Source organism: Myiozetetes cayanensis, unplaced genomic scaffold, assembly GCF_022539395.1.
Source record: "Myiozetetes cayanensis isolate MyiCay16 unplaced genomic scaffold, myiCay2020 scf1, whole genome shotgun sequence".
Taxonomy (NCBI): Eukaryota; Metazoa; Chordata; class Aves; order Passeriformes; family Tyrannidae; genus Myiozetetes; species Myiozetetes cayanensis.
In genome coordinates, this window is record NW_026086604.1 from 114,100,302 (window position 1) to 114,123,891 (window position 23,590).

Sequence of the window (23,590 nt, forward strand, 5' to 3'; positions counted from 1 at the left end):
TGTAGGGAAAGTTATTGCTTTGGGTTTAGAATAGCTGATGTTGTAGCTGAAAAAAAAAAATAAAGGCTGAGAAAAACAATCTAATAAGACCTCAGAAAAGGAGTTCAACAAGATTGTATCACATAATGTTTAGAGAGAGCTGTTTGCAAGGGTCCAGGTGATGCTGTTGCTGAGTGGAGGAGTGTGCCCAATTATTGCCTTTAAAACAGCATTCTTAGAGAGTATGTGGGTTTGTTTGTTTTGGTGGTTTTTTTGTAATTTTCTTTTTTTATTTCCCCCAGGTCCGTGGGCTTTTTTTTTTTTTTTTTTTTTGGTTTTGGGATAATTGTTTGGGGACTGGAAGGAAGGGTTGGTAGGTGTTTGTAAGACTAAACAAAAGGACAGAAGCAAAAATATGTAATGAGAAACTAAAATTGTGTGTTGCTCTGGCTTTGTGTGACACTGCTAAATAAGAGGGTCCATTGTGTTTAACTTGCTTTCATAACTTTAATGCTGAATCCTAAAGAAAATACTAATTTCTTTTTTTACATGATCTCGTGCCTCAAAAGGGGCTTGTCACGCTGCATCAAGAGCTGTGTTTGCAGGGCAACTTATTTGCTGAGAGGAACGCAACCACAACTTATAAGAATGTCTATTGACGGAATAAGAGAGTAACTTAAATGATATTTATTTACACTACTGACAAAACTGTACAGATGAGGCCAGCTGTTCTGAGAAACAAGAGTTACATAATGTCCCAAGGAGTGTGAAAGGATATATGCATTTACATCACAGACCACAGTTTCTGTCATGATCCAAGAGAATTTCCCAAGTTCGAAATCAGCTTGCCACACCACATCCAAGCTGTAACGAATAAAATCAAGAAGTCAGGAGTAGCTGTAAGAAAGAAGCGCAGCAGACATGAAACGCTGATTTATCAGGATTGAGAATACCATTTATTTTATCGTTCATTAGGTATCGCTTAGTGCTCAGTGTGGAGACACCGGCACATGGAAGATCCAGCATCCCTCAGTGCTCCGGCTGAGCTCAGCCACGCCGCTCCTCCGTTCACGGCCACAGAGCACCAGCTGCCCTCATCCACGGGATCTTGGAACAGGTCTTTTTTCACGCACTAAGTGCTCGAAAGCAAGTGTAACGCCGCGGCTTTTACAGTATTTTCATTTCAAGCTGCAACAGCCGGAGTCAGGAGCACTCCACGAGAAGCACGCTCCAGGGAGTGCGAGAAAGGCTCGTCCTGCCACTGCTGCAACAACAAACAGCTGCCGGAAACAAAACATGCAAGATTCGAGATTTTCATCCCCCTAGTCTCGATGTTCAGCGAACAGCCCCTTCGGCCGCCGCTGCGCCTTTAATCGCACGGCGCCTCCTCAGGCGCCGCTGGGAACGGGCGGGGCGGGGCCAGGCACGGCGCGCGCGCTGTGACGCCAGGCTGGGGACGCGCCAATGGGAGGCGGCGGCGGCGGCGTTTGAACGGCGCGCGCGGTTGGTGGCGCCGCTGCGGGGCCCCCCGGACCGAACCCACCCCCCCTTCCCGGCCTGCGGGACCGAGCCGGGCCGAACCGGGCCGAGCCGAGCCGGGCCGAGCCGAGCCGAGCCGAGCCGAGCCGGGCCGAGCCGAGCCGGGCCGAGCCGAGCCGAGCCGGGCCGAGCCGAGCCGGGCCGAGCCGGGCCGGGCCGAGCGGTGCGGGGACACCGAGAGCGGGGCGCGGCTGCGGGGCCTTGTGCGCGCCCTGCCGCCGCCGACCGTGGGCTCGGGCGGTCGGTGCGCGGAGCGACCCCCGCCTCCCCGAGCAGGTACGGCTCGGGGGTGTCGGGGCGCTCTGCCCGCGGGGTTAAGGGGAGCGGGTGGCTGGGAGAAACGCCCGTGGCTCGGGGTTCCTCGCGATGCCGGTGTTTAAAAGCCCTGGGCGCGGCCCTGTTCGCGGGCACAGAGCGTTTTGCAGTTCGGACAGTGCAGCGGCCGCCCTGCAGAAATCGCGGTGAAAGTGGGCCCAGCTGCGGGTCTCTCCCTAGCTGCGTGTCTCTGCTGTGTGTGAGTGTGTACATGTGTGTACCTCCGCTTAAAACTGCCGCAAGCTTTACTCGTGTGTTTCCGTCCCGTCCCTTTCTGCGTTGCGTGCCACCCCAGCTTCATGGGTTCTTCACCCTTTCTGTTTTTAAAGGTAGAAGATGACAGAATACTCGAGGAAGTCCTTCAAAGACAGCCTGAGAGACATAAAACACCGTATGAATGAGAAAAGAAATCAGAAATGGGCAAAGCTGGGTAAAACTACCCAGTTCTCCACCGTAAAGGCCAAACGAGCAAGTAAGATGCTTAAATATCTTAATATTTGTAATTTATTTGTTTTCTTTTAAAACCAGTTAAAAAGCTCACTATTCTGTTGCAGCCAACAGCTCCTCCAAAATGAAGATCATTCAAGCAAACAACAGAGATCTAGCTCTGTCTTTGCAAGAAGAAAAGCTCAAACTGAGGGAAGCCGAAGCTACCATTCTTCAGTTAAGGAAAGATTATCACAATTTGAGGGCTCAGATGGTTGACTTGCAGAGAATTCATAGGTTCCAGCAAGAACAAGGACTTGTGGAGGTATTTGAGTTGGTGAAGTTAAGCATCAGAATCTGAACCAGTCCACTGACAGATATATGACTCAGTATATGCAACAAGTTTTTTTTAAGTTTTTTTTAAAGGTGTGCTGGTTTGGACACCATGACACCTGGTAATTAACTTTGGTTTTTTCTTTTTTTGCTACTCTTTCTTATTTACTTAAAATCTATCTTATGTGAAAGTTACGGGGTTTTTTATCACATGTGAAGGCACCTGACAAAAGGATTCTTCTTTTAGTTACCTTGTAATGCCAATAAGAAGTTTGTAGTTGATACTAGAGTATGACAGTAACACTTACTGTCCTTCTTTTGTCCACTAGAATCGACTGTCAGCCTTGAATGAGATAATTTCCAAAGTCTTGCAGAATTTACTGGACTCAGCTGATCTCCTGGGCCCAGCAAAGAATTTGTGTTCCATAGACATAGTAAGTACCTTTTCCTCTTGAGGTGCAGTACTTCTGTTAATTATTCCACTCACTCCTTCCACCGTAGATGCACACAGTTTTGAGATTCAAGCCTTAGTTTAGAGGAAGGACTAGTCCTACAGTTCCCAGTATGCCACAGGGTGCATACTTTGGGGGTGTGTCATTACACTGTCTGTGGGACTGAGGCTCTGCTAGGAGGTGGTTGGGGCACCCTGATTTTCTGGGGTTTCGTGTCCACTCTCTGTAGGATTGGGCTGGTGACGTGTGTGCTGACGTGCAGAAGCTCAGTAGGTGAGATCCCACACCACTTGGTGTTAACCAGCCAGAAAAAGAAAGATCCAAGGGCCTCTTTGGTCCTTCCTAGGGTAACTTGGTTGTTGTCTAAAACCTGTAAATGGTGCAAGCTTGTTTTAGTTATTTAGTCACAGTAAGATTTATTTTGTTGACAGAATCAAAGAGTGCTTTCTTCAGGTCCTGGAAACAGTTGCAGCATCACAGGTTCAAGGTAAGTATCTTTTATCAATGCTATGTTTATGTTTGAAAACTCTGTTACAGTAAGTTTAATTTTCTGACTGGAAAAAGGGAAGAAACCCAATGTAATTATATTGCTCCTTGTCATAAAGTATATTGCTGTTCAGTAAATACTGCATTTGGTATTTTCTCTAGAGGGCCTCTGCAGCGTGCTCATGGAGGTGATCCTGTACTTCCGAGTAGGACAGAAGACTGCAGTGATAGAAATTCTTGGTCAAAGATGTGTGTGGAATCTGACAATGACATTTCCTTAACAAAAATAATTCCAAACAAAGGTAACTAAATCAAAGTATCAAACACTGCTCTGTTCTGAATTAGGAAAAAAACATGTGAGTAATTAGGAAAAAAACGTGCTGTTTTTGAAGGAACTGACAGGTAACTTTCTACTTACTGTCATAAGGGGGAGATATTATTGCTGGCAACTGGTAAAATGTTTGAATGAAGATGCTCAGCAAAATCGAGAGGAATTTGAAACTCTTTTCTCTTCTCTATATCTGCAGTCCAGTTTCATTAACTACCAAACAGTTCAACCAAATAAAATCACTTTTAGATATGCATTAGCATTTATGAAATCAATAAAAACTTGTTAAAAAAGCAAAATACTTGGGGAAAAAATGATCTGTAGATAACCTTTTCAAAAGGAACAGTTTAGAGGAAAATACTAATGTTGCATACCTAATTTCTTTCTGCGTGGCAGCTATATAAAACTTGATTTCCAAATCCTAGTCTATACAAATCTTTGGAGAAAACCCAAAGAATAGTCTGAATTTTTGACAGTTTTGAAATTTCTTGCACAAAACCTTAACATGGTGTTACTGTTTAGTTTTAATGTGATATTTTCTCTTTGATTATAAGGACGGACTTTTGATATTCATCTGGACAACATGGAGTCAGAACTGGAAAACATTTCTTCAGGTGAAAAGGCTGGACTTGGTAAAGTGTTACCAAAAAATGTGTCCACCAGGCGTTGCTTTTCAAAGATGAAAAACCTCAATGTAGTTTGCACTGGTGTCTTGGACCACTCAGAAGCACCTGATTCAATAGAAGAACTTTCTGAAGAGAAAGAAATTAGGCTTGAGGAAAGTCTAGAGGAGTGTGCTACAGAAAATGCAAATGCTGAAAGTCTACAGGAGTGTGCTACAGAAAATGCAAATGCCGAAAGTCTACAGGAGTGTGCTACAGAAAATGCAAATGCCGAAAGTCTACAGGAGTGTGCTACAGAAAATGCAAATGCCGAAAGTCTACAGGAGTGTGCTACAGAAAATGCAAATGCTGAAAGTCTACAGGAGTGTGCTACAGAAAATGCAAATGCCGAAAGTCTACAGGAGTGTGCTACAGAAAATGCAAATGCTGAAAGTCTACAGGAGTGTGCTACAGAAAATGTAAATGCTGAAAGTCTACAGGAGTGTGCTACAGAAAATGTAAATGCAGCTATTTCTCACTTGAATGAAGGCAAGGTAGATTCAGAACAGGTGTTGAGACCGAGAAAGTCTGAAACTGCACAGTTCAACTTAAAACATAATTTTGTTTTTAAACAACCTGAGTGTAAAAGCAGAGAAAACTCTCAAGGAAGGAAAAAGAAGTGCCAGAAGGGAGTATTGAAACAGCCTAAAAATACTTCCAAAAAAGGACCAGGAAAACGGGATAAAGAGGCTTCCAAAAAAAAGCTGAATTTCTTGGGCGGCATCAGTGATGCTTATGACTTCCATTTGGAAGAGAGTGTCCACGTTACACCTTTTCGACAAAACAAGGTGAATGACAAAGATACTGCTGTGGATGACACACAAGGCTCAGAGAAAACTGATTCCATCGAGTTGAGCGATACTGAAGATGATTTAGATGACAGTCTCTATGAGCCTTACAAGAGTAAATCGAAGAAAACGCTAAGTTCAGTAGACGATGATGCTACATCGCCAATCCGTCCAAGGCCAAGGTCTAAAAGATGTTGGGCACAGCGTGAGCAGAAACTCTGTCATGAAGAAGAGACTGAAAACAACAAATCAAGTGACAAGTCTATTGGTAAGTGCAGCAAGTGTTCTGGAATTGGCTCTGTTTCCCTGGAAGATAACATTGTTTAAGGGGTTAAGGCTTTTATATTTTAGGGTGTTTATTCAATAACAAAAATCAGAATAATGTTACAACAATGGTGAGATTTGGTCTTCTGTCTGCCTTTTATTTTCACTTGGCAGATATTAGAATTAAAGTATGTTTTTAAGAAAATTGGCCAGTAAATTAATATTGCGCTATAACTATCTTATTGATACATTAAAGCTGGAAAAAAAAGTAAGCAAGATATAAATTGAGAGAGAAGTGGAATAACACATGACACTTTGCCAGGCCCTGCTCAGTGTTAGCTATTTTTCTAAATTAAAATCCTGAATATTATATCCGCTTAGGGATTTTAAAGTGCAAAAACGGAGATGATAGTTACAGCTGAGAGTTAGCTCACATCTTGTACGTTCACTGACATTTTCTTTTAAGCTGACTTGCCTGAATGATCTGGAGTGTGCCTAATCTCTTCACAGGGCAGCCTTCTGAGCCACCTCGTGGGCATCTCTGTGATGTTACCAATACCACTGCATTGCTCCCCAGCACTGGGGATCCAGCACCTGTCCCAGAAGGGGAAGGGCCACGGTCTCCAAAATGCAAGCGAAGCTGTACTACTATCGTGAGCTATAAAGAACCAAGTATTGCAGGGTAGGTGTCTTTACTTTCCAGTTTAAAATAAAGTTCATAATATTGCATCCACTGGAGGATTTGAGAGGCTTATTTAAATCTTGAAAACAAGTCCTTAACAAAAGAGCATATTCAAAGAGATCTGGACTTAATAATACAGCCTAGTTCATGTGGAAGGGAATGTACTAGCTAAAAGTTATTGCTTTAAGTGATGTAGGGAACAGAACTCAGCTTTTGCCTTTGTGTTTTTTTCGTTTTTTTCCTATGTCCTAAGCAGGAAGCTCAGGAGAGGCGATCCATTTACAGATACAAAGTTCCTGACATCTCCAGTTTTCAAGATGAAGAAAAGATGCTAAATGATGTTCTCCTAAGAATGAATCTCTGAAAAAAGACAATTTCTCTGAGAAATTGGTTACCTGTCATTGAGATTTTCAGCAAAACCATGCTCATGCCATGAAGAAAAGAAATCTTAAATCCAAATTGCTGTTGCGCAATACCTCATTTAAGTATGTGAATATTTGTGTATCTAATATTAAGGGTATCAGATTAAGGGGGTATCAGTTTGATATGGTGACTTGTTTTTAATGATGCGGATTGATTACTTGTATAACTGAAATTATTACATTCAAGCTCCTTTTGACTGGATCTGGGAGTATATGAAAAATCTGATGGATAAGACGCTGAATGTCATTTTATGACCTGTAGTCAGTAAGGTTGAACTTTAGGCACTTGAGATGTTTTGGGCAGGGAGTCTTTTTAATAACAGTTTTTGTACAGATGTTGTCTATGTAGTGGTTGTAGTTTCATATTCAATCTCATAATAAACGTCTTAGTGTTTGGAAGCAGCTCACAGGGGGTTGGTGTTTTCTTTTGCAGTTTCCGTATGTGCTCCAAGGGCAGTAATGTCAGCAATGGGCGTTGGAGACATTGTCAGCTGTAGTTTGATTCTGTAGCTGCAGCTTTCAAAAGCAGCAATTTAGGCTTGGTTGGGTCCTGCTCTGAGCGCAAGCTAGAATCAACCAGACAGAAACAAAGCAAATTTCTCCATGAAGGTTGGTGAAGAGGGCTCTGCTTTGGTGGAATGTAAAGCAAACTATTAGTCTCAGCTGTTCTGGGACTATCATAATAATTTAATAATTTGTAATAATTTTGTCCCTGCTTTGCCAAGTGCCTTTTGCAGAAGAAGAGCCACCCCATACGAGCTGGTGCTATTTGGTGCCACAACAGGTTGCATGTGAGCACACTGTTATCAACTGTCCAGCACACAAACTGCTCTTCATCTACTTGAGAAACATTTAACACTTAACTGATACATGAATTCCCTAATGAAAGCTACATTCTAAATAAATAATGGGAAAGGACAGAAATACAGGCTCTTCATTTACCTTGCAAGTGTCTGTCTCACCTGTCCCACCTAAACCAAGATCTCTCCCTTTCTGTAATAAAAATCAATAGTGTTAATTACTGTTTTACTTGTAACTTCTTACATGCTTCTCTCAACAGTAGTAATACTAGCTGCAGCTACTGAGTGTTTGAAAACAGTTGTTCAGAACATAGCCTTTGGATGTTGGTACTGAAACTTTACCTTTGTATCCTAAAGTTCTTGCCCTGGGCCCTACCATCTTCTGTCTGGAATTCTAATACTAGAGGAACTTAAATAGAATGATTGAACTTCAGGTGCTCTTTCTGCAAACAAATCTGTAACAGCTCTTTACCAGGGACAGTAGAAAACCAGCATGACTGTAGAGCAGACTGAGGCAGGTGTAGTGGATCTGGGTTGGTTTTGTTTGTTTGTTTTTTAAATTGGACTGAGTGAGTTTGAAGAGTTGAAGGGATGAAACTGTGGGGAAGGAATCAGTCCAGATTACCTAATCTCAACTGCTTTCTCTAGAAGTGTTCAGGAAAACAGATGAGTCTCTTTTGACCACCCTCTGAACAGTGCACTTTTACATCATGTGACACAGGACCAAAGTTTGAGTGGATGGGAAACTAAAAAACCTCTTCCTATTCTCTAATAACCTGTCAGTTATCAGACAGGTGCAAGGTTTATTTATGGCATGCAAAGTTAGTGACCATCCCAGTAACATCATGGTGACAGTAAAAGCTTAAGCTACATATATTGTGTCTTCTGAGTAAAGGGCTCTCATAGGCAGTTATAAGCAAATGGTATAAGCATGGTCTGAGGTGAAAAAAAATCAAAACTTTGGAACAGCTAAGTCAAGGAAGTGTTGGAAGTGTTGAGGAGATGGGAATAACAACATGGAGCTGGGAATGGTTCTTGGCCTGGTCACAGCTCCATTTATCCTGACAGCACTCTTACAGATCCATTGTGAAATTGCTCCCTTGTGAAATTGCTTCACTGTGTACATTTGTACCACAAGTACTCGTTAATGAAAAAAAGAGACCAAAATAAGTAGGGTTTTGTACATATATAATTTAAAACTATTTTGTACCAGTACAATATATTAATTTGACAAATGTAAAGTTCAGCAGCTGTTAAAGCATTTGCAAAACCACATATTCTACCATAACTTTATTGCACAGTATCTAAGAAAATATTAATTCTTAAATTAGAAAACACATGTTTCAATATAGAAGAGACAATCTGATTGAGAGACAATAAGAAAATCTACTCTGAAAATAAAAAAAATTCACAGGATAACAAGCTTAACAGGTGCATCTGTAGGCCCAATCTACAAAACAGGTTTATAGTGTCCTGTTCTGGCTATTAAAAAAAAAAGTACTCACTGTACCTTCATTATAGAGCTCAATGTAGGTCAGACTAATGTCATACAAAACAGAATGGCAAGTCCAGCGTTAACATTTTGAATACCTTGGGTACCACATTTACTACTACCAGGTAGTTCCTGACAACTACTTGCTGAATTGACTTGTGATCTAACACTGCACAGGCTTTTTGCAGGAATAGACTCTTTGACACAGCACAGGATTTTTCAGTCTTTTAACTATTGAATTTTACCAGTGTAACATCTGTAAATATAAAACATCAAGAATGGAAGTTAAATCTGTTTTTCACAAAAGCAATTCTAATTTACAGTTACAAACTCCAATTAGAAAATGTAAGGGACAGGTTTTTGACCTGTACTGATCTCCATTAAGGAGTTAGGTGTACCCCTTAAACGTAGTGTAAGCAGCAAAATACATATATATATACATATATATATATGTGTACTCTATTTGAAGATATACTAACATGAGTTGTAAAATGCTAGTATGTTCCTGGGTCTAAATAAGTACAGTTAATAAGCATTTACAATAAAGCTTGGTAGAAAATCCAGTTTATCATGGAGCCAAGTATCTAAGCTCAAAGCTGTCCTATGTTGACTTCTTTTGTGTACAATAGTCTTATCTCTGCTGAATAATCTAAAGAATTTAAGAGTGAAGAGTAGTAAGTAGGGTGGATAACGAAGTGCATCAAAACCTTAACTCTACTAAACCAACTGAAATTGTCTAGTAGATGAGAAGTAGTCTTTAAAGTTATTTTGGGTACTTATGTCCTGCATAAGCCAGGTCACTATGACATTAGACATCTAGCCAGATTGGGTTGTTTTTAAAAGAGTGGTTATGAGATTACAATTTGCAGGTAAAATATTTATCAAAACTGAAAACTAATAGAAAAACTTGCATCTATCAAAGGTTACAGGCAGTCTTTTCTCAGAACTGACTGTTCTCTCACAGCTTTTCAACCAGCTGTTTCTTTTAAAAAATAATATCTTATAAAAAGATTCTACAAAGAAACAAGTGTTTCAGACCCCCCCCAACTGTTGTTTTCCCTTACAATTTTCTTTTTTACTGGAAAAAAATAATAAAACTATATCAAATAGGTACTGCATTAGGTAAGCTATAACATCTGTTGTCTGGGAATTTTCTTCATCTTCCCAAACATGTGCAACTTCCCCCATGTTTGTGGGGTTTCTGAGGCTGTAGCTGATAAACGTATTAGGAACACACGGTAATCGGCACACAAAAGAAATTTTCCGTAATTAAATACATTATAAAGCATTTTAATAAAATAATTTCTGTAACTTCAGTATAATACATGTTTTCAAAACTAAAAGGGTTTTTAAAAGTGCTAAGTATTAAACAGAAGTTTCTTGAAAGTCCCACAACTCATATATAGAACGGCTTCCCCTGCCCATAACGTAGGCACACTATTTGGTTGTAAAAAAGACAGTGTCATTTGTCAATTAATCCAGCTTCTTTAATTTTTGTGTAGAAGAATTTCTCCAGTATATTGGCACATTTGTAGTATTCACTCTCGGGGGGGTTGTACTCTCTGCAGTTTGTAAAGACTCGCTGCAAGTCTGCCATGAATAATTTCTTAGACACGTAGTACCTGTTCTTGAGTCGCTCACTCATTGTTTTGAGATCTGTACAGAACAAAAACAGATTAACAGTGTTTGATTCAAATACTTTTTGTATGCAATATCCCTTTAGACTGATTTGCCATTTTACATGAACTGGCAAAGCTAGGATTTGGAATGGAAATTGCCTTCATCTAAGGCATGGTCCATTTTTTAGTTTCAAAAGCAGCTGAGCCACTGGAACTAAGCAATATTTCACTGTAAGGATGAATTTATGTAGACTTTATTTTTTCTTCTTTAAAACATTAAAGCATTTTTTTTTCTGTTCTCAGAGCTCTGAGTTTTCCATGGGTATTAGGTGTCCCTGATGCTCTTCTAACTGCTCTGTGAGGCAAACTGTTGGCAGCTCTGCTGGAGGAGGCCTCAGGAACATAGGCAAAGAATTACAACATCACAAAACACATATGTTAACCTAAAGTCCTCGCTGCTGTGCAATCACAGCAGAGACATTGGTTTATAGTACAAGCAGTACTTGCAGCTTTGAAAAAAAAAGATTGTTTGTTCTACACTCTACATATATTTTTACCTCTTAAGAGTTTATAGTTATGTATTCTTTTCATGAGTCATGTGAGAACCAATCTCTTCTGTTTTCAGAGCATCATGCAAAACATTTACTTACAGAACATTGTTTAAGTGTTCTCCTTTATACGAAAATCAGTCATCCATAAAATATGTAAATCATCTCAGTGTTCTCCATACAGTTGCTTTACCAGGCATTCTCATCAGGCATTTAAAAATTCTGTCTACATTACAAGTGTTCTAGGAGTGAGTACAGGAATAGAAGTAGTGGGAGGTGTGCTGGATGCCTTGGCTTTTCTCACCTCAGGTTCTCTAACAACTATTTTATTTAGCAATGCTTGAGCCAGGCTTCAGCAGCACCTTTGTGAAACTGTAACAGAAGCAGCTGAAATGGGTCAACAAGTATTGCAAGGACAGCAGAGACCAAAGACTTCCAATGCAAAGGAATCAAACTTTTTATCATTGGATTTAAAAATATTGGTGTTTTTTTTGGTATATTTTGGGGGGCTTCGGTGGTAGTTTTTGGATTGTTTTTAAGGGAAATTTGAATTTGTTAAAGGAGAGGAAAACCCATCAAATTGACAAGATGGGATTATTTAAGAAAAGTTTGATGGATGCTCTCAAATACCTTTTCCAATGATACACAACTTGCCATTCAATAGTTTTACACAATATTTTGCAAAAGTAAAGGCTCATTCAGCTCCCATTAAGTCTGAAATTCAGGTGCCTACACCTAAATTGGATATCCAGAGTCTAATTACACTACCCAGCTGAGAAGACTGTTCAGCTCACCCTAAAGCAAACGTTGCCTAGCTGGTGATTTAAGTAAGATGTTCTCTTCTAACTACAATGAAAGTTTGGTTTCATCTGTCACTCAGCCATACAACTTTTGTATGGCAGATGAAAAGAAAGAAAACCCCAAAGTATTGCTTGAAAGAGCACCCGAAGAGCACTTAAAACAGGGGTAAAAAAGAATTTATACATGAGAACTGACCTTAGGAGGTAGACAAAAACTCTACAGCCATACCTCTCAAATACTGTACAATTTAGTCTGTACGCAAACATAAAGGCAACTGTTATATCTTGTCTGAGCAACTTTTTACAGTATCAGCATGCTGGCAGGGAGAGCAGAAAGAAATCTGAAGTTGATCATGAATCAAGACATTGGGTTCTTTAGCTGAAAAAACAAAGCAAAACTAAACCAAAGACCTCATCTTAGTCCTCTCAAGGGAGAGCTGCTTCCCACCTTCCCCCCCAGTGTAATATACCCAAACAAGGAAAGCACAGACAACATTCCTACTTTAGGTGTGCCAGCTCAGGCTGTAAGTTCTTTGTAACCACTGTTCAGACTAAACAGCCACCTCGACCCAGCCTCTGCTCAGGAAAGCAGATGAGGAGCACTGCCACAGGAGGGAGTCAACATTCACCGCTATAAAATACATTTGTGTCAGGAACACAGGAAGCCAGCTACTGGTTTATAAAGTATATGTCCATTTGCCATTTGGAAATAAGTTGAACATAAAAAATAATCACTAAACTAAACTGATATATATATATGGGCTTGGAGCCTATGCAAAGCAATATAAACAAATAGTTCCATTCTCTGAGAAATGGATTGCTAGTAGCCTGCCATGAACGTGTATTTCATTCTCTAACAATATTAAAAGGTTCAGAAACTGTAATCAGAAAGATAGAGGCAAGTATTGCATAAATAAGGAAGGACTAGTAGGAACAATTTTTAAAACTGCTTCAGTACAAATCAAAACAAGCACCTGTTTAGAGCATCACTGAATTACCATTGAAACCAGCAATAAGAAGCTGGGTCATAAGGAAAGCAGTCAAAAGAAAAACATTATTAGTAATTCTGTACCTCCCTTTGCAAGTAATCCTACATAGCCAACAGATGTATGACTTATACATAAAAATAAATAAATAAACCACCTCAGACAACTGTGGCAGATCTAAAACACAAAGATAAAAGTTAGCTTAAAATCAGCTTACATGAAGCATTTTCCTAAACTTAAATTGGAGCAAACTGTTGACTTAATTAGAAAACGCTGATCCGTTTGAAAAGGTTTTTTTCCTATGTGATTTACAAAGCTTAAGTCTGTATTTCAAAGCAATGCAAATGCTCACGTGTTCCTGAAAAGTTTGCCTCGAGAGATTAATTAACAGATCAGTAGGATCTGCAAAGACCAGTTACCACACACAAGAACATATTCCTACAACTCACCCAATACCAGCTCAGTCCTGAAAGTTTCTAGCTGACTGCACCATTTAAGAGCTTGTTAGAGCTCTCTAGGGCATGCTAAGATTTCAGATGTATACACTGTAGATGTTTCACAAAGGTCACGGAGCAGTCATCAATTCAAATTACAGCATCATGCTCTTGGCACTTCAGAGCTGCAACGTATTCAGCTGCAAGTAACATATATCTTCCACCACAAAACAATCAGGTTAAAATTTATCTGCTATGTCTCCAGCTATAATGATTGTTAAACTCTATACTTAAAAAATGTTAATGGCATTACCCATGGGAAACCTTATAACTTCATAATATCCAGGAGCTTCTGTTCTCTTCACAGGTTCCATGAAGGGCCAAGCGCTTTGATGGCTCTTTGGTAAAGAAAAGAGTAAGGTATCTAATATGGAAACTCTATATTGGAAATAATTTAAAAATCTTTACAAAAGGCAAAATAGAACTTGCACTCACCTTCACCTGCTGTAGGATGGTTTTTAATGTGCTGTAAAGTTGATCTGGATCCTTGGACTCCTTACTTGAAGGAAAACATGAATACAAAAAGATTAGCTTGAATCCCTTTTCTTCATTCCTACAATTTGCATCTTACCTAAAAGCAACTCCGAAGTTTCAAGCATTTTACAGAAGAAATAAAATGTAAAACAAGCAAAGAGACAAACACAAACCCTCAAAAGAGAACACCACCACCCAAACTGCACCTGCCCACAAAAAACCCAAACAAAACCATTTAAGAACCCATCCCTTGCAGATTATTTATCTGTTTTCCAATGGATGTAAGGAAATATCACATTACATTGTTTATAGAGTTTCCTGAAAGGAATATCCCAACTGCTTCATCATTTCACTTTGTGCAGCACTTACCCTCTTTCTTTTCCACTTGGTTTCCAGCCAGTCTCTCCTGTACACCAACAACATGAGATATTACATGGGAACTACAGTAGGTCATAATATTAACTGAGTTATTGCAACTCTAGAAAGAAAAGCCATTTCAGCACTGCTGCAGTAAAACGGGTTTGTTTTAATAAAAGCTACTCCTCATAAATAACACAGCCTACAGCCCCATTCAATTTCCTACATGCTCTTCTTCCAGATTGCTGAAAAGATTCTAAAATATTTCTATATGAAACACACATTTTTTTCAATAATTCAATACATATTTTACCACAACCCCTGTAAAGAATAATAATGACAAAGCTATCCAATTTGATTCCCTAGGGACAGAAAATAAATTGAAGAAAAGCACAGCTGAAAAAAAATCTCACAAAAGATACTTAATTTTTTTAATTCTATTTTGTCCTGAAAGTTTACGCCTAGCACAGAAATCATCATTGTTCAGAAGTGCAGTGCATTAACAATGGTGCCAAAGGGAAACTGCTGCCTACACTGATGCAAATCAAAGAGGGATCACATGTAAATAAAATTGCACACATGTACATAAAAGAGGATCAGCCTGGGATACCTTGGGGAAATCTCAAGACAGCAATTGAAATGGAAACACAACAATCTTCACAGAAATTAAATTAGCAAACCAAAACAATTGAACTCTAACCAAAAAGAAATATGTAACTACATTAGTATTTCTAGTCCTAGCCATTTCTTCGGCTGTTCTGCTTCTGTTCTACATTAAAAGAGGTTGATACATACTAATTCCAGGAATGCTTTCTATAGGAATCTGCCGTACTCCATCTTTGAAGCAAGAAAGGCCAGGATAAACTTTTCGAATTTGAGCTTGTTTCCTTTCAATAAGCTTTTTAATGATCTGTAATAAAGCAGCAGAGAAAACATTCAGACCACCATGGTTTGACAGACTGTTTTCTTTGGAAATAATAGAGATGAACATATTTTTGTTTTTAAGGACCTTCACTCCCTCACACATAGTATTTACTCTCTAGAGGAAAAGATAAAACTAGGCCTTCAATAGAACTTAGAAATGTTAAGAGAAATACATGTATACAACATGTATACTACAGCACCATGGCCAGATTCCAGTATAATATCAAAATACTTTCCAACTAATTGCTAAATTCAACTTAGACCCTTCTTATAAATTTGCAGTACAAACACTCCATGCAAATGTCACTCTAATGAACCCTACTGTTATGGGCAGGGGGAGAATTGACAAAGCCATAAAATAAACCAGTCTCACGAGATTTTGCTTAGTTATCAACTTCGACAAAATTTAGCTGTGAATTACTCCTCAAAATATCAGTACTTTAACACTTTTGTTATCATTAAGTCAATAAGGTAGAATTTAATGCTTCAACTGCAAAATTATGGCACTGGGACTTGAATGAAAGGATTATTCTAACTAATAAAAGTATACATTCAAATGTTTTAAGCACCAAAGCAGAGAAGAGAGCTAACCTGGCACTGACTGAATTGTTTCTACATATCTGAATAGATGATAATGTTAAGCATTTCATTTCGGCCTTTACCTCTTTTTGCTTTTTGATGATGACAGAAAATTCTGTGTAAGGGATCCTTGGATTTAATTCACATCCCATTAATGTGGCACCCTCATAATCCTTGATGTAGCCAACATATTTTGCTTTTGGTACTTTAATATCTTTGGAGAAACCCTGACAAAGAACAAAAAAACTTACATTGTCATAATGCCATTTGCCTTTTGCATTTGTTTTAACTGAAATGCTACGAGGATTTAGAAACAAATTCATCATGACATTCATATATAAACAAGACAGTGGAGTGAGTTACAGGGCATGGTTCAGTGTTGCAAATACTTTCTTACAGGAGGCACGTGAATTGCTAAGATACAAGATACAAGAATTGTTAAGAATGGAGACAGGAGAGGTAAATAGATCACAGAAAATATTTTTTCTGTGGACAAATTTCTTAGATTTTTCTAAAAATTTGCTATTTAATATTAAAGAATGCCAATCCTGTAGCCATAGGTCAAGGAAAGTTGCTGTTGAAGTTGATGACATGATAGCAATTTTTCAGCTGGAACATTTTATTTTTTTTTTACTTCAAATAGTATATTTCAAGTGAAAAAATAAGTTAACAAATCCTATTTAAAGTTCCAAAGTTAAAAAAAAAGTTCAAAAATTAATTGAGAAAAAAAAAAAGTGACAGTTCAAAAGTTAATTGAAAAACAAACCCACAAAAGAATTAACCAAGACAATAAAAAGCACTGGAGGACTCTCATTTGGGCTGCATTTTATTTTTATGTTACAGTGGTACCTATGAAACCTCAGTAATAAGCAGAAACCCAAATAGGACTTCTGCCTCACAATCTACCATCAGAGACTTCAGACTTAGATGGAGGCTGAGCACTTCCAAACTGGGGAAGGGATATTGCAGACATGAGAAGGGTCTGTCTGCACAGATCCAATAGGTGTATCACGAGCCCAACTTTTTATTTATTTTGAATGTGTGAAGAGTAAATTGTATCAGTTTTATACACAGAATCATGGAACAGTTGAGGTTAGAGGGAATTTAGGGAGGCCATGTAGCCTCCTCCCCACTCAGAGTGAGTCTCACCACATCCGATTGCTCAAGGCCCTGACCAGTCTTGAAGACTGTAGAGAACAAGAGATTCTACCATCTCCCTGGGCAACGTTTTTCGGTATTTCACCACCCTTAGGAAAAGAAGAAAAAAACCAAACCAAAAACATTTTCCTTCTATCTAGTTGCAATTTCCCACTATCCAACTCATGTCTGTTGCCTTTAGTCCTAAATGCTGTACACCTCTGAGAATAATCTGACACCATTTCTTCTCTATCATCTGACCAGATAGTTGACACCTGTTCATCAAAGCTATTTGACAGATAAGACATTGAAATCTTTCCTGAACTTGAAATTCATGCTTCAAATCAGTAGGAACTGTGAGTGTAGGTCAGGAAAGTTCTATTCTCCCCCAGGTATATCTAGTCTTTCTTTATATTTCTTATAGAATCAGTGAAGGAATTGAATGAATGAAGAAGCAGCCAAACAATATTTGACTACTTTTTAGATTTGAGGAAGTACAGGCTATACCATATACCTGTATTCAGACAATTCTATCAAACTAAAATGCGTTAGAAGCCAATAATACTACACAGAGCACATTTTATAGATTAAAAAAAACCCACAACCAACCTTAAAATTGCACTATACATTTTATCCAACTACTTTGCCATGTTGAGTTGTTTAGTACATCACTGGCAGATATTAAAACTCTTGCACCAAGTAATTGCTTACATTGACTTACTTGTTTTTTGAAGTAGCCAATAGCATATTCATCTGCATACGTGAGAAAATTGAGAATGTTGTGTTTGATGTGGTACTCCTTCAGATGGTTCATTAGGTGAGTCCCATAACCCTGTGTGAAACATATGAGCAAAAACATTACAGAGCCTTTGGGGACTGCACATATTAGAAACTGTGGAGTGAGAGTTATTACAGACCATTTTGTAAAATGCAGTCTTTCCTCTAGATCCTGTTTTAAAGATTTTCTCATAACTAACTTGGTGAGGCATTCTCAAGAGCAAACTGTTTTTCAGCCTTGTAAGTGTATCTTTGTGACCCAGCATGGAACAAAAAATACCTGTTTCTGGTGTCTGATTCACTTTTAATCTAAAGGAGACCAAAACCTAGACTCTTTTGAGGGGTAAAGAAGTACATTTTCCTGGAAACTGTAATTCAAGGTGCCCACCCTTTTTTTTTCTCTTTTAAATTTAATATCAACTATTAATAGTCACATATTTCACCAATAACAAAACTACATATACTGTAACAATAGGGCATTCTTTCTTAGCCATATCACTTCAAAACTGCAAAGCAACAGCAATAGTGAAATTATTCCATCTGTAGCAGAAACAACCTCTGCCTGAAAGGATTTATAATACAAACTTATCATAAGGCATAAAAGGGAACAGTGAAACAATTACCATAATAAGCAGAAGAAAATTATTGAGTCTACAATCAAATAAATAGGTATGCCTTCTGACTGCACACAAGCATGATTTCCATTTTCATTCAACCCCAAAGTAAACAAAAGGTTCCATTTATTCACATTACTTAGCAAGCTATAGCCTTCCCCTTCTGTTGTAAAATGAAGAAACATAAAATAGACAGGAAAGCCCATAATAGTGTTTTGTTCCTGAATAGGTTCCAATTTTATTATCATGGAGACTAACTGGATGCTTAAAGAAATATACATGGATTGTGGTATTCTGCTCTTGGAAACTGGGGAAATTTTTATTTATGTACATAAGCCAGAAAAACAAATCAGAAAATACAAACTTCTGATTTAATTTACAATTTAGTATGCCCAAACATGGTAATAGCCTGATAAAACAATCCTAAAAGGAAACGAAGCCATGTACAGTAAAATTTAAAATAATTTTGCAACATAGGATCAAACTATCATGAAAACAATTCAACTTATATGGGAAAACAGTTCCTATATTTCTTGCGCCAGCCTCAAATTGAATTAAAATAGGAATTTAATTTTCCCAAGACTAGGCAGGTCACCCATGTTTGACCATTTTTTTTTTTCTCAGTTACCTGCTGACAGAGGTCACCTTACTCAGACAGAAAGTTGGGAAGGCACATTTTCAGAAACAGTCAATTGATACAGTGAGGCACCCAGAGGGAAAAGAATAAATTGTGCATTATGCAACCTTGGGGGCAGTCAAGTGGGTCAGAATTACCTGCTCTTTTATTTTGAAAGATTATTCCCAGAAAATCACAACATACCTTTGGCAGCATATAATATATGCTTAAACATAACTTAAGCATATATTATTAAGGTTTGCATTTGCTAAAACACTTCGGATACTTTATGACAGGCCACTGCTAAGTGTAGGGGAATGCTCCTCTTTAACACCAGAGTGGAACAAAACCAAATATAACCCGAATACTAACAGTTGTCACAGGCTTTCAATCCCACTGTGTTACTCTTTCACATCAGGGTGTACAATTTCTGCATGTTAACTTCTACAAACTCTGAACTCACATCTCAGCTTTCACTGCTTCTACTGAAAATCATGAAGCTACAGCACCATCTAAAGGCAAAATACTGAACCAAATGGTCATAGTTGATTGATCGACCTGTAGTCACTCAAAAAGCTGGAGGAATCTCCATAGGAACATGTATTCACAGTGCTCTGTATTTTTCCAACAGAGATGCTAATTGTCAACATTCTGAGAACATTTTGTAAAATTAACTCAAAAAAGTGTGCATAGAAGGGACCCTGTGCTTATTTTGAGATGCAAAACTATACCTTTTTTTTTTTTATAATACATCTCATTTTGATTGAAGTCATTTAATATCACAAAGTGATTGAACATGACAATGTCACATACAAGCAATACCTATTTCAGTAAACCATGAGGTGTTACACTACACAGAGACACAACTACTGGAGACAGAGGAGTGAACAGTCCAAGAATGGGAGACAACCGACAACCTACTGCTGTGTTGAGAAAGCTGTTATTTAATTAATTAATTACAGCTACTCCTACTATTATGATGATGATTCTAAATCTGCACATTTGTTTAGTTTTTGTTCTCTCTGGGAACTCAACAGTATATTCAACATGACTAACAAATGAGGAACACATGCAGTAGGGAATGCATTTAATAAACTCAAATAGGGAATTATTTTTACCTTGACTTGCTCATTGGAAGTCACAGCACAGAAAACAATCTCCGTAAATCCTTGGGAAGGGAACATCCGGAAGCAGATACCACCGATAACACGACCATCTTTTATTAATGCAAGAGTTTTGTGTTTCCTGAGCAGACAAAAACAACAATCACTTTAACTCAAGTACATAGTACATAAAGTGCCATTACCTACCTCTTCTTGGAAATTTGATTCACTTCTTTTCACGATGCTAATGCAATTGCATATGCCTCAAGTTAGCCGCCTGTATCTACAGAAGAGTTGTTATTTTAACATCATGCTTTGAATTTACCATAAAGGTCGTCATCATGCAGCAAGGTCCCGGCCTTGCCAAGTACTCTGAGATAATAGGGTAATATCCAATATATAAAAGTTGTTTTGCTTTTATTGAATCCACTGATGACAGTTATGCCACTGTGCAGTTCTCAGGATGATTTTACCCTGAGTAAATTAGAAATTAATGGAGTTACAGGACAGCGAGTCCTTTCTAGGAGATTCCTGTTTCCTTGCATGCATTCTGTATACCTAAGCTATCAGTTTCAAATGCAGCTGATGAAGCAAGAGATGACATTTCTAATTTCTAATCACCCACTGCCAGCAGAATCAAGACAAGAACAAATATCCTTTTCTGTTGCACTGCCAGGAAAGTTGTAATGAGGTGCAGTCTCACCTCTTGTGTCAAGGATAAAGAATTTTAGTGTAATCTTCAAGGTGTGAAAAGATTTACACTGCATCTTTCTTTAGATTATTCAAGACATAGCATCATATAAATTGTACAAACAATACAGTAAATTTACAGAAGATTTTTTTTGGGGAAAGCTAGTGCCAACAGCAAGCTCCTGTCAAAAAAGTTAGTTTGAAGAATGCATGTGGCACGATTGAAGGAGGTTTATACATATTATATATTATTCTTCTTCCTGTACTTATTTTAGTGCTTTTTACTTGTGGAATGACAGCAGCAATGTAGTAGCAACAGCTTTTGTTTTGACCCTGGCTGGATGACAGGTCAAAGCCTCTCTATCACTCCCCTAAACTGCACAGAGGAGAGAAAATATAGTGAAAGGCTCATGAGTTGAGATCAGGGCAGGGAGAGATCACTCACCAATTACCATCACAGGCCAAGCAGACTTGACTTCAGGAAATAAGCTGAATTTATTACCAATCAAAATCAGAGCAGGATCGTGAGAAGTAAAGCAAATTCTAAAAGAGTCTTCCCCCCACCCCTCCTCTTTCCCGATTCTCCAACTCCATCCCCTCAGTGGCACAGGGGCATGGGGAGTGCAGGTTACAGTCAGTTCATCACGTGTTGATGAACTGCTTCCTCCTTGGGGAGAGGAGTTCTTGCCCTGCTCCGGTGTGGGCTCCCCCCAGGCTACAGTTCTTCATGAACCATCCTAGCATGGGTCCTTTTCCAAGGGGTCACGAGTTCCCATTAGCAAACCTGCTCTAGTGTGGGCACCTCTCTCCACAGGGCCACAGGACCTGCCTAGAACCTGCTCCAGTGTGGGCTTCCCACAGGGTCCCAGCCTTCTTCTGGGACATCCACATGCTCCACATGCTCTATGGCCTGCAGGGGGACAGTGGTTTTCACCATGGAAGGTGAAACTGCTACAGCAGTTCATGAAGAACTGCAGCCTCTGGGAAGGACCTGTGTTGGAAAAGTTCATGGAGGACTGTCTGTCATGGGAAGGAGCCCATGCTGGAGCAGAGAAGGAGTGTGAGGAGTCCTCCCTGTGGAAGAATGAGTAGCCCTGTCCAGCTAAGGAGGGGAGTGATAGAGCAGATTTGGTGGGCATCTGGCATCCAGCCAGGGTCAACCCACTACAGCCCCATGAGAAAGAAACCATTTGCCATTAATATAGCCATCAAGATAGTATTTGGGTACAACCCAACTAGGCTGATGAGAAGCTATGAGCTCTTGAAAAGACTGAAAAGTGTAGCACTAGCAGAGCTGCCTCCATGCCACCTCTGCTGGCCCCTTCCTACACCCCTGCCTGCAAAGAGCACCAGGCTCTCTGTGCCTCACCCACCAAACCCCTCTCCAAGGATACTCACGGATCAAACACCAAGCGCGTGATGTACTCCTTCGGCATTCGAGGCAGCTGATGGGAGAACACATTCTGCAAACCAACCAGCCACATCATGATCTTCTTGTTGGGCTTCTGGTTCAGGGAGTTGCCGACCACATGGAATTCAATCACCCCCCTGCGCTCCTCCAGCCTCGCCGCCTCGTCCCGGGCTGAGTGTGCTGAGAGGAAGTTGGTCTGTGCCGCGCAAAAGAGGAACAAAATGAAAATTTTGAGATTTCACATCCTCTGACAGAACAGCCTTAATGAACAAACAAATAAAACCCACTCTTTTTTTCCAACAGAGTTACCAATGATTGCCTTTGGAATGCACCTTTGCATAAGTGCCACCATCAAATAAGCCAGATGTAAGTCTACACTACAGTGTATAAAGGCCTATTTGAACTTATACTGGTAAAGGTCAGGTAACAACTGCAATGGTTAGGACTCAACAACTTCCAAAGCCCTTGAGGGATAGCACTCATCCAGTTAAAGCCTATGCCATTAAGTCATATTTTCTTTAGACTTAGCCAGCTTGGGCAAGAGTACTGTATCTGCCTACGCATACTGCAAATCACATATTTTAATGTTGCTGCAGGAAAACTCATATTATTTTCATTTAGTAGTGCTTTCCACTATCTCTACCACTACTGTAAAAGCCTAAAAAGAACATTTTAATTCCTACAGAATTTGTTGTTACATCTAGCAATTGCATCCATATATTTGAATATAGATTAAATTAATACAGAAAATTTATTTTACTTATTTTTTTCAAGATCATTTTACAATGCCAAAACATCTCTACATGCACATACTGTTTACTTTTTAAAGTAAAGTTTGGCTGCTGGGTTTCTAGTCACTGTCAGCCTCAACAGCCAGGCTGGCACAGCATTTATAATATGCAGAGCCATCAGTCACGGTGCATAGTTTGAATAAGAAATGTAGGTGGTTCCAAATCTTCAGCAGTTTCTAGCTAAACCTTGGCAAATGAGCTGCTGGCAAAACATAGCCTGGCAGAGGGAACAGAAGGAGGAAAAGCCAGCCAAGAAAAAAAAAGTGTGCAATTCTGTACCATGGCACAATTCTGTAATTCTGTTTGTTTTTCTGTTCCAGCAGAGAAAAGAGCAACTGGGGAAGACAGAGCAAATAACTGTTTAGATCAGTTTCTGCACTAGTTAACTAGGGGTTTTAACTAGAGGTTTTACTTTGGATCTTTCATTCTGCTGCAATATTTGAACCCCATTTAACCTTGTCTTATGAGCTATATGTGTTATTAACAATCAAAAGCATATTCTGGACCCACTCTGTAATAAAAATACCTTGCAAGATAACCTAGAGTCTACCTTTTTACTATCATTAGTTTCCAAGCCTCTTTGCTAGCCATACACAATCCATAAAAAAATTGTAGAACTATTCTTCACGTTAATGATGTATTTCACAAATATTTTTTGTTCACCTAATCATAGTTTTTCAAAGTCTGTTTTTCTTGACAGGA

At 39.1% G+C, this 23,590-nt stretch overlaps 2 protein-coding genes across 5 annotated transcripts in view; one reads left to right on the forward strand and one right to left on the reverse strand.

Moving 5' to 3' along the window:
• The first annotated feature begins 1,769 nt into the window (after window positions 1–1,769).
• SGO1 (shugoshin 1) lies at window positions 1,770–7,067 on the forward strand. The gene is made up of 9 exons (XM_050313683.1): window positions 1,770–1,794; window positions 2,163–2,305; window positions 2,388–2,584; window positions 2,922–3,026; window positions 3,476–3,531; window positions 3,693–3,832; window positions 4,413–5,576; window positions 6,083–6,254; window positions 6,511–7,067. Exons 2-9 carry the CDS (start codon window positions 2,170–2,172, stop codon window positions 6,587–6,589), a joined length of 2,049 nt encoding a protein of 682 aa, XP_050169640.1. The 5' UTR covers window positions 1,770–1,794; window positions 2,163–2,169; the 3' UTR covers window positions 6,590–7,067.
• Window positions 7,068–8,647: 1,580 nt separating this feature from the next.
• The window catches only part of KAT2B (lysine acetyltransferase 2B), a 38,683-nt gene continuing 23,740 nt past the window's right edge, over window positions 8,648–23,590 (reverse strand). Inside the window, exons 10-18 of one of the 4 annotated variants that reach the window (XM_050313195.1) lie at window positions 22,085–22,293; window positions 20,012–20,138; window positions 17,608–17,718; window positions 15,833–15,976; window positions 15,042–15,156; window positions 14,259–14,295; window positions 13,851–13,914; window positions 13,669–13,753; window positions 8,648–10,624 (exon numbers count right to left, since the gene is read on the reverse strand). In XM_050313195.1, the coding sequence (XP_050169152.1) occupies window positions 10,431–10,624; window positions 13,669–13,753; window positions 13,851–13,914; window positions 14,259–14,295; window positions 15,042–15,156; window positions 15,833–15,976; window positions 17,608–17,718; window positions 20,012–20,138; window positions 22,085–22,293 (1,086 nt within the window). In that variant the 3' untranslated portion in view covers window positions 8,648–10,430. The remainder of the gene's footprint in view (window positions 10,625–13,668; window positions 13,754–13,850; window positions 13,915–14,258; window positions 14,296–15,041; window positions 15,157–15,832; window positions 15,977–17,607; window positions 17,719–20,011; window positions 20,139–22,084; window positions 22,294–23,590) is intronic. The other 3 variants (XR_007628719.1, XM_050313203.1, XM_050313216.1) reach the window with 3 other exon arrangements.

Excerpts from the sequence above, each read along its gene's own strand:
- SGO1 (XM_050313683.1), top strand. The coding sequence starts at position 2,170 with ATGACAGAATACTCGAGGAAGTCCTTCAAAGACAGCCTGAGAGACATA. Across the intron at positions 3,833-4,412 it reads AAAAATAATTCCAAACAAAG|GACGGACTTTTGATATTCAT; the intron begins GTAACTAAATCA and ends TTTGATTATAAG. Across the intron at positions 6,255-6,510 it reads AAAGAACCAAGTATTGCAGG|GAAGCTCAGGAGAGGCGATC; the intron begins GTAGGTGTCTTT and ends TGTCCTAAGCAG.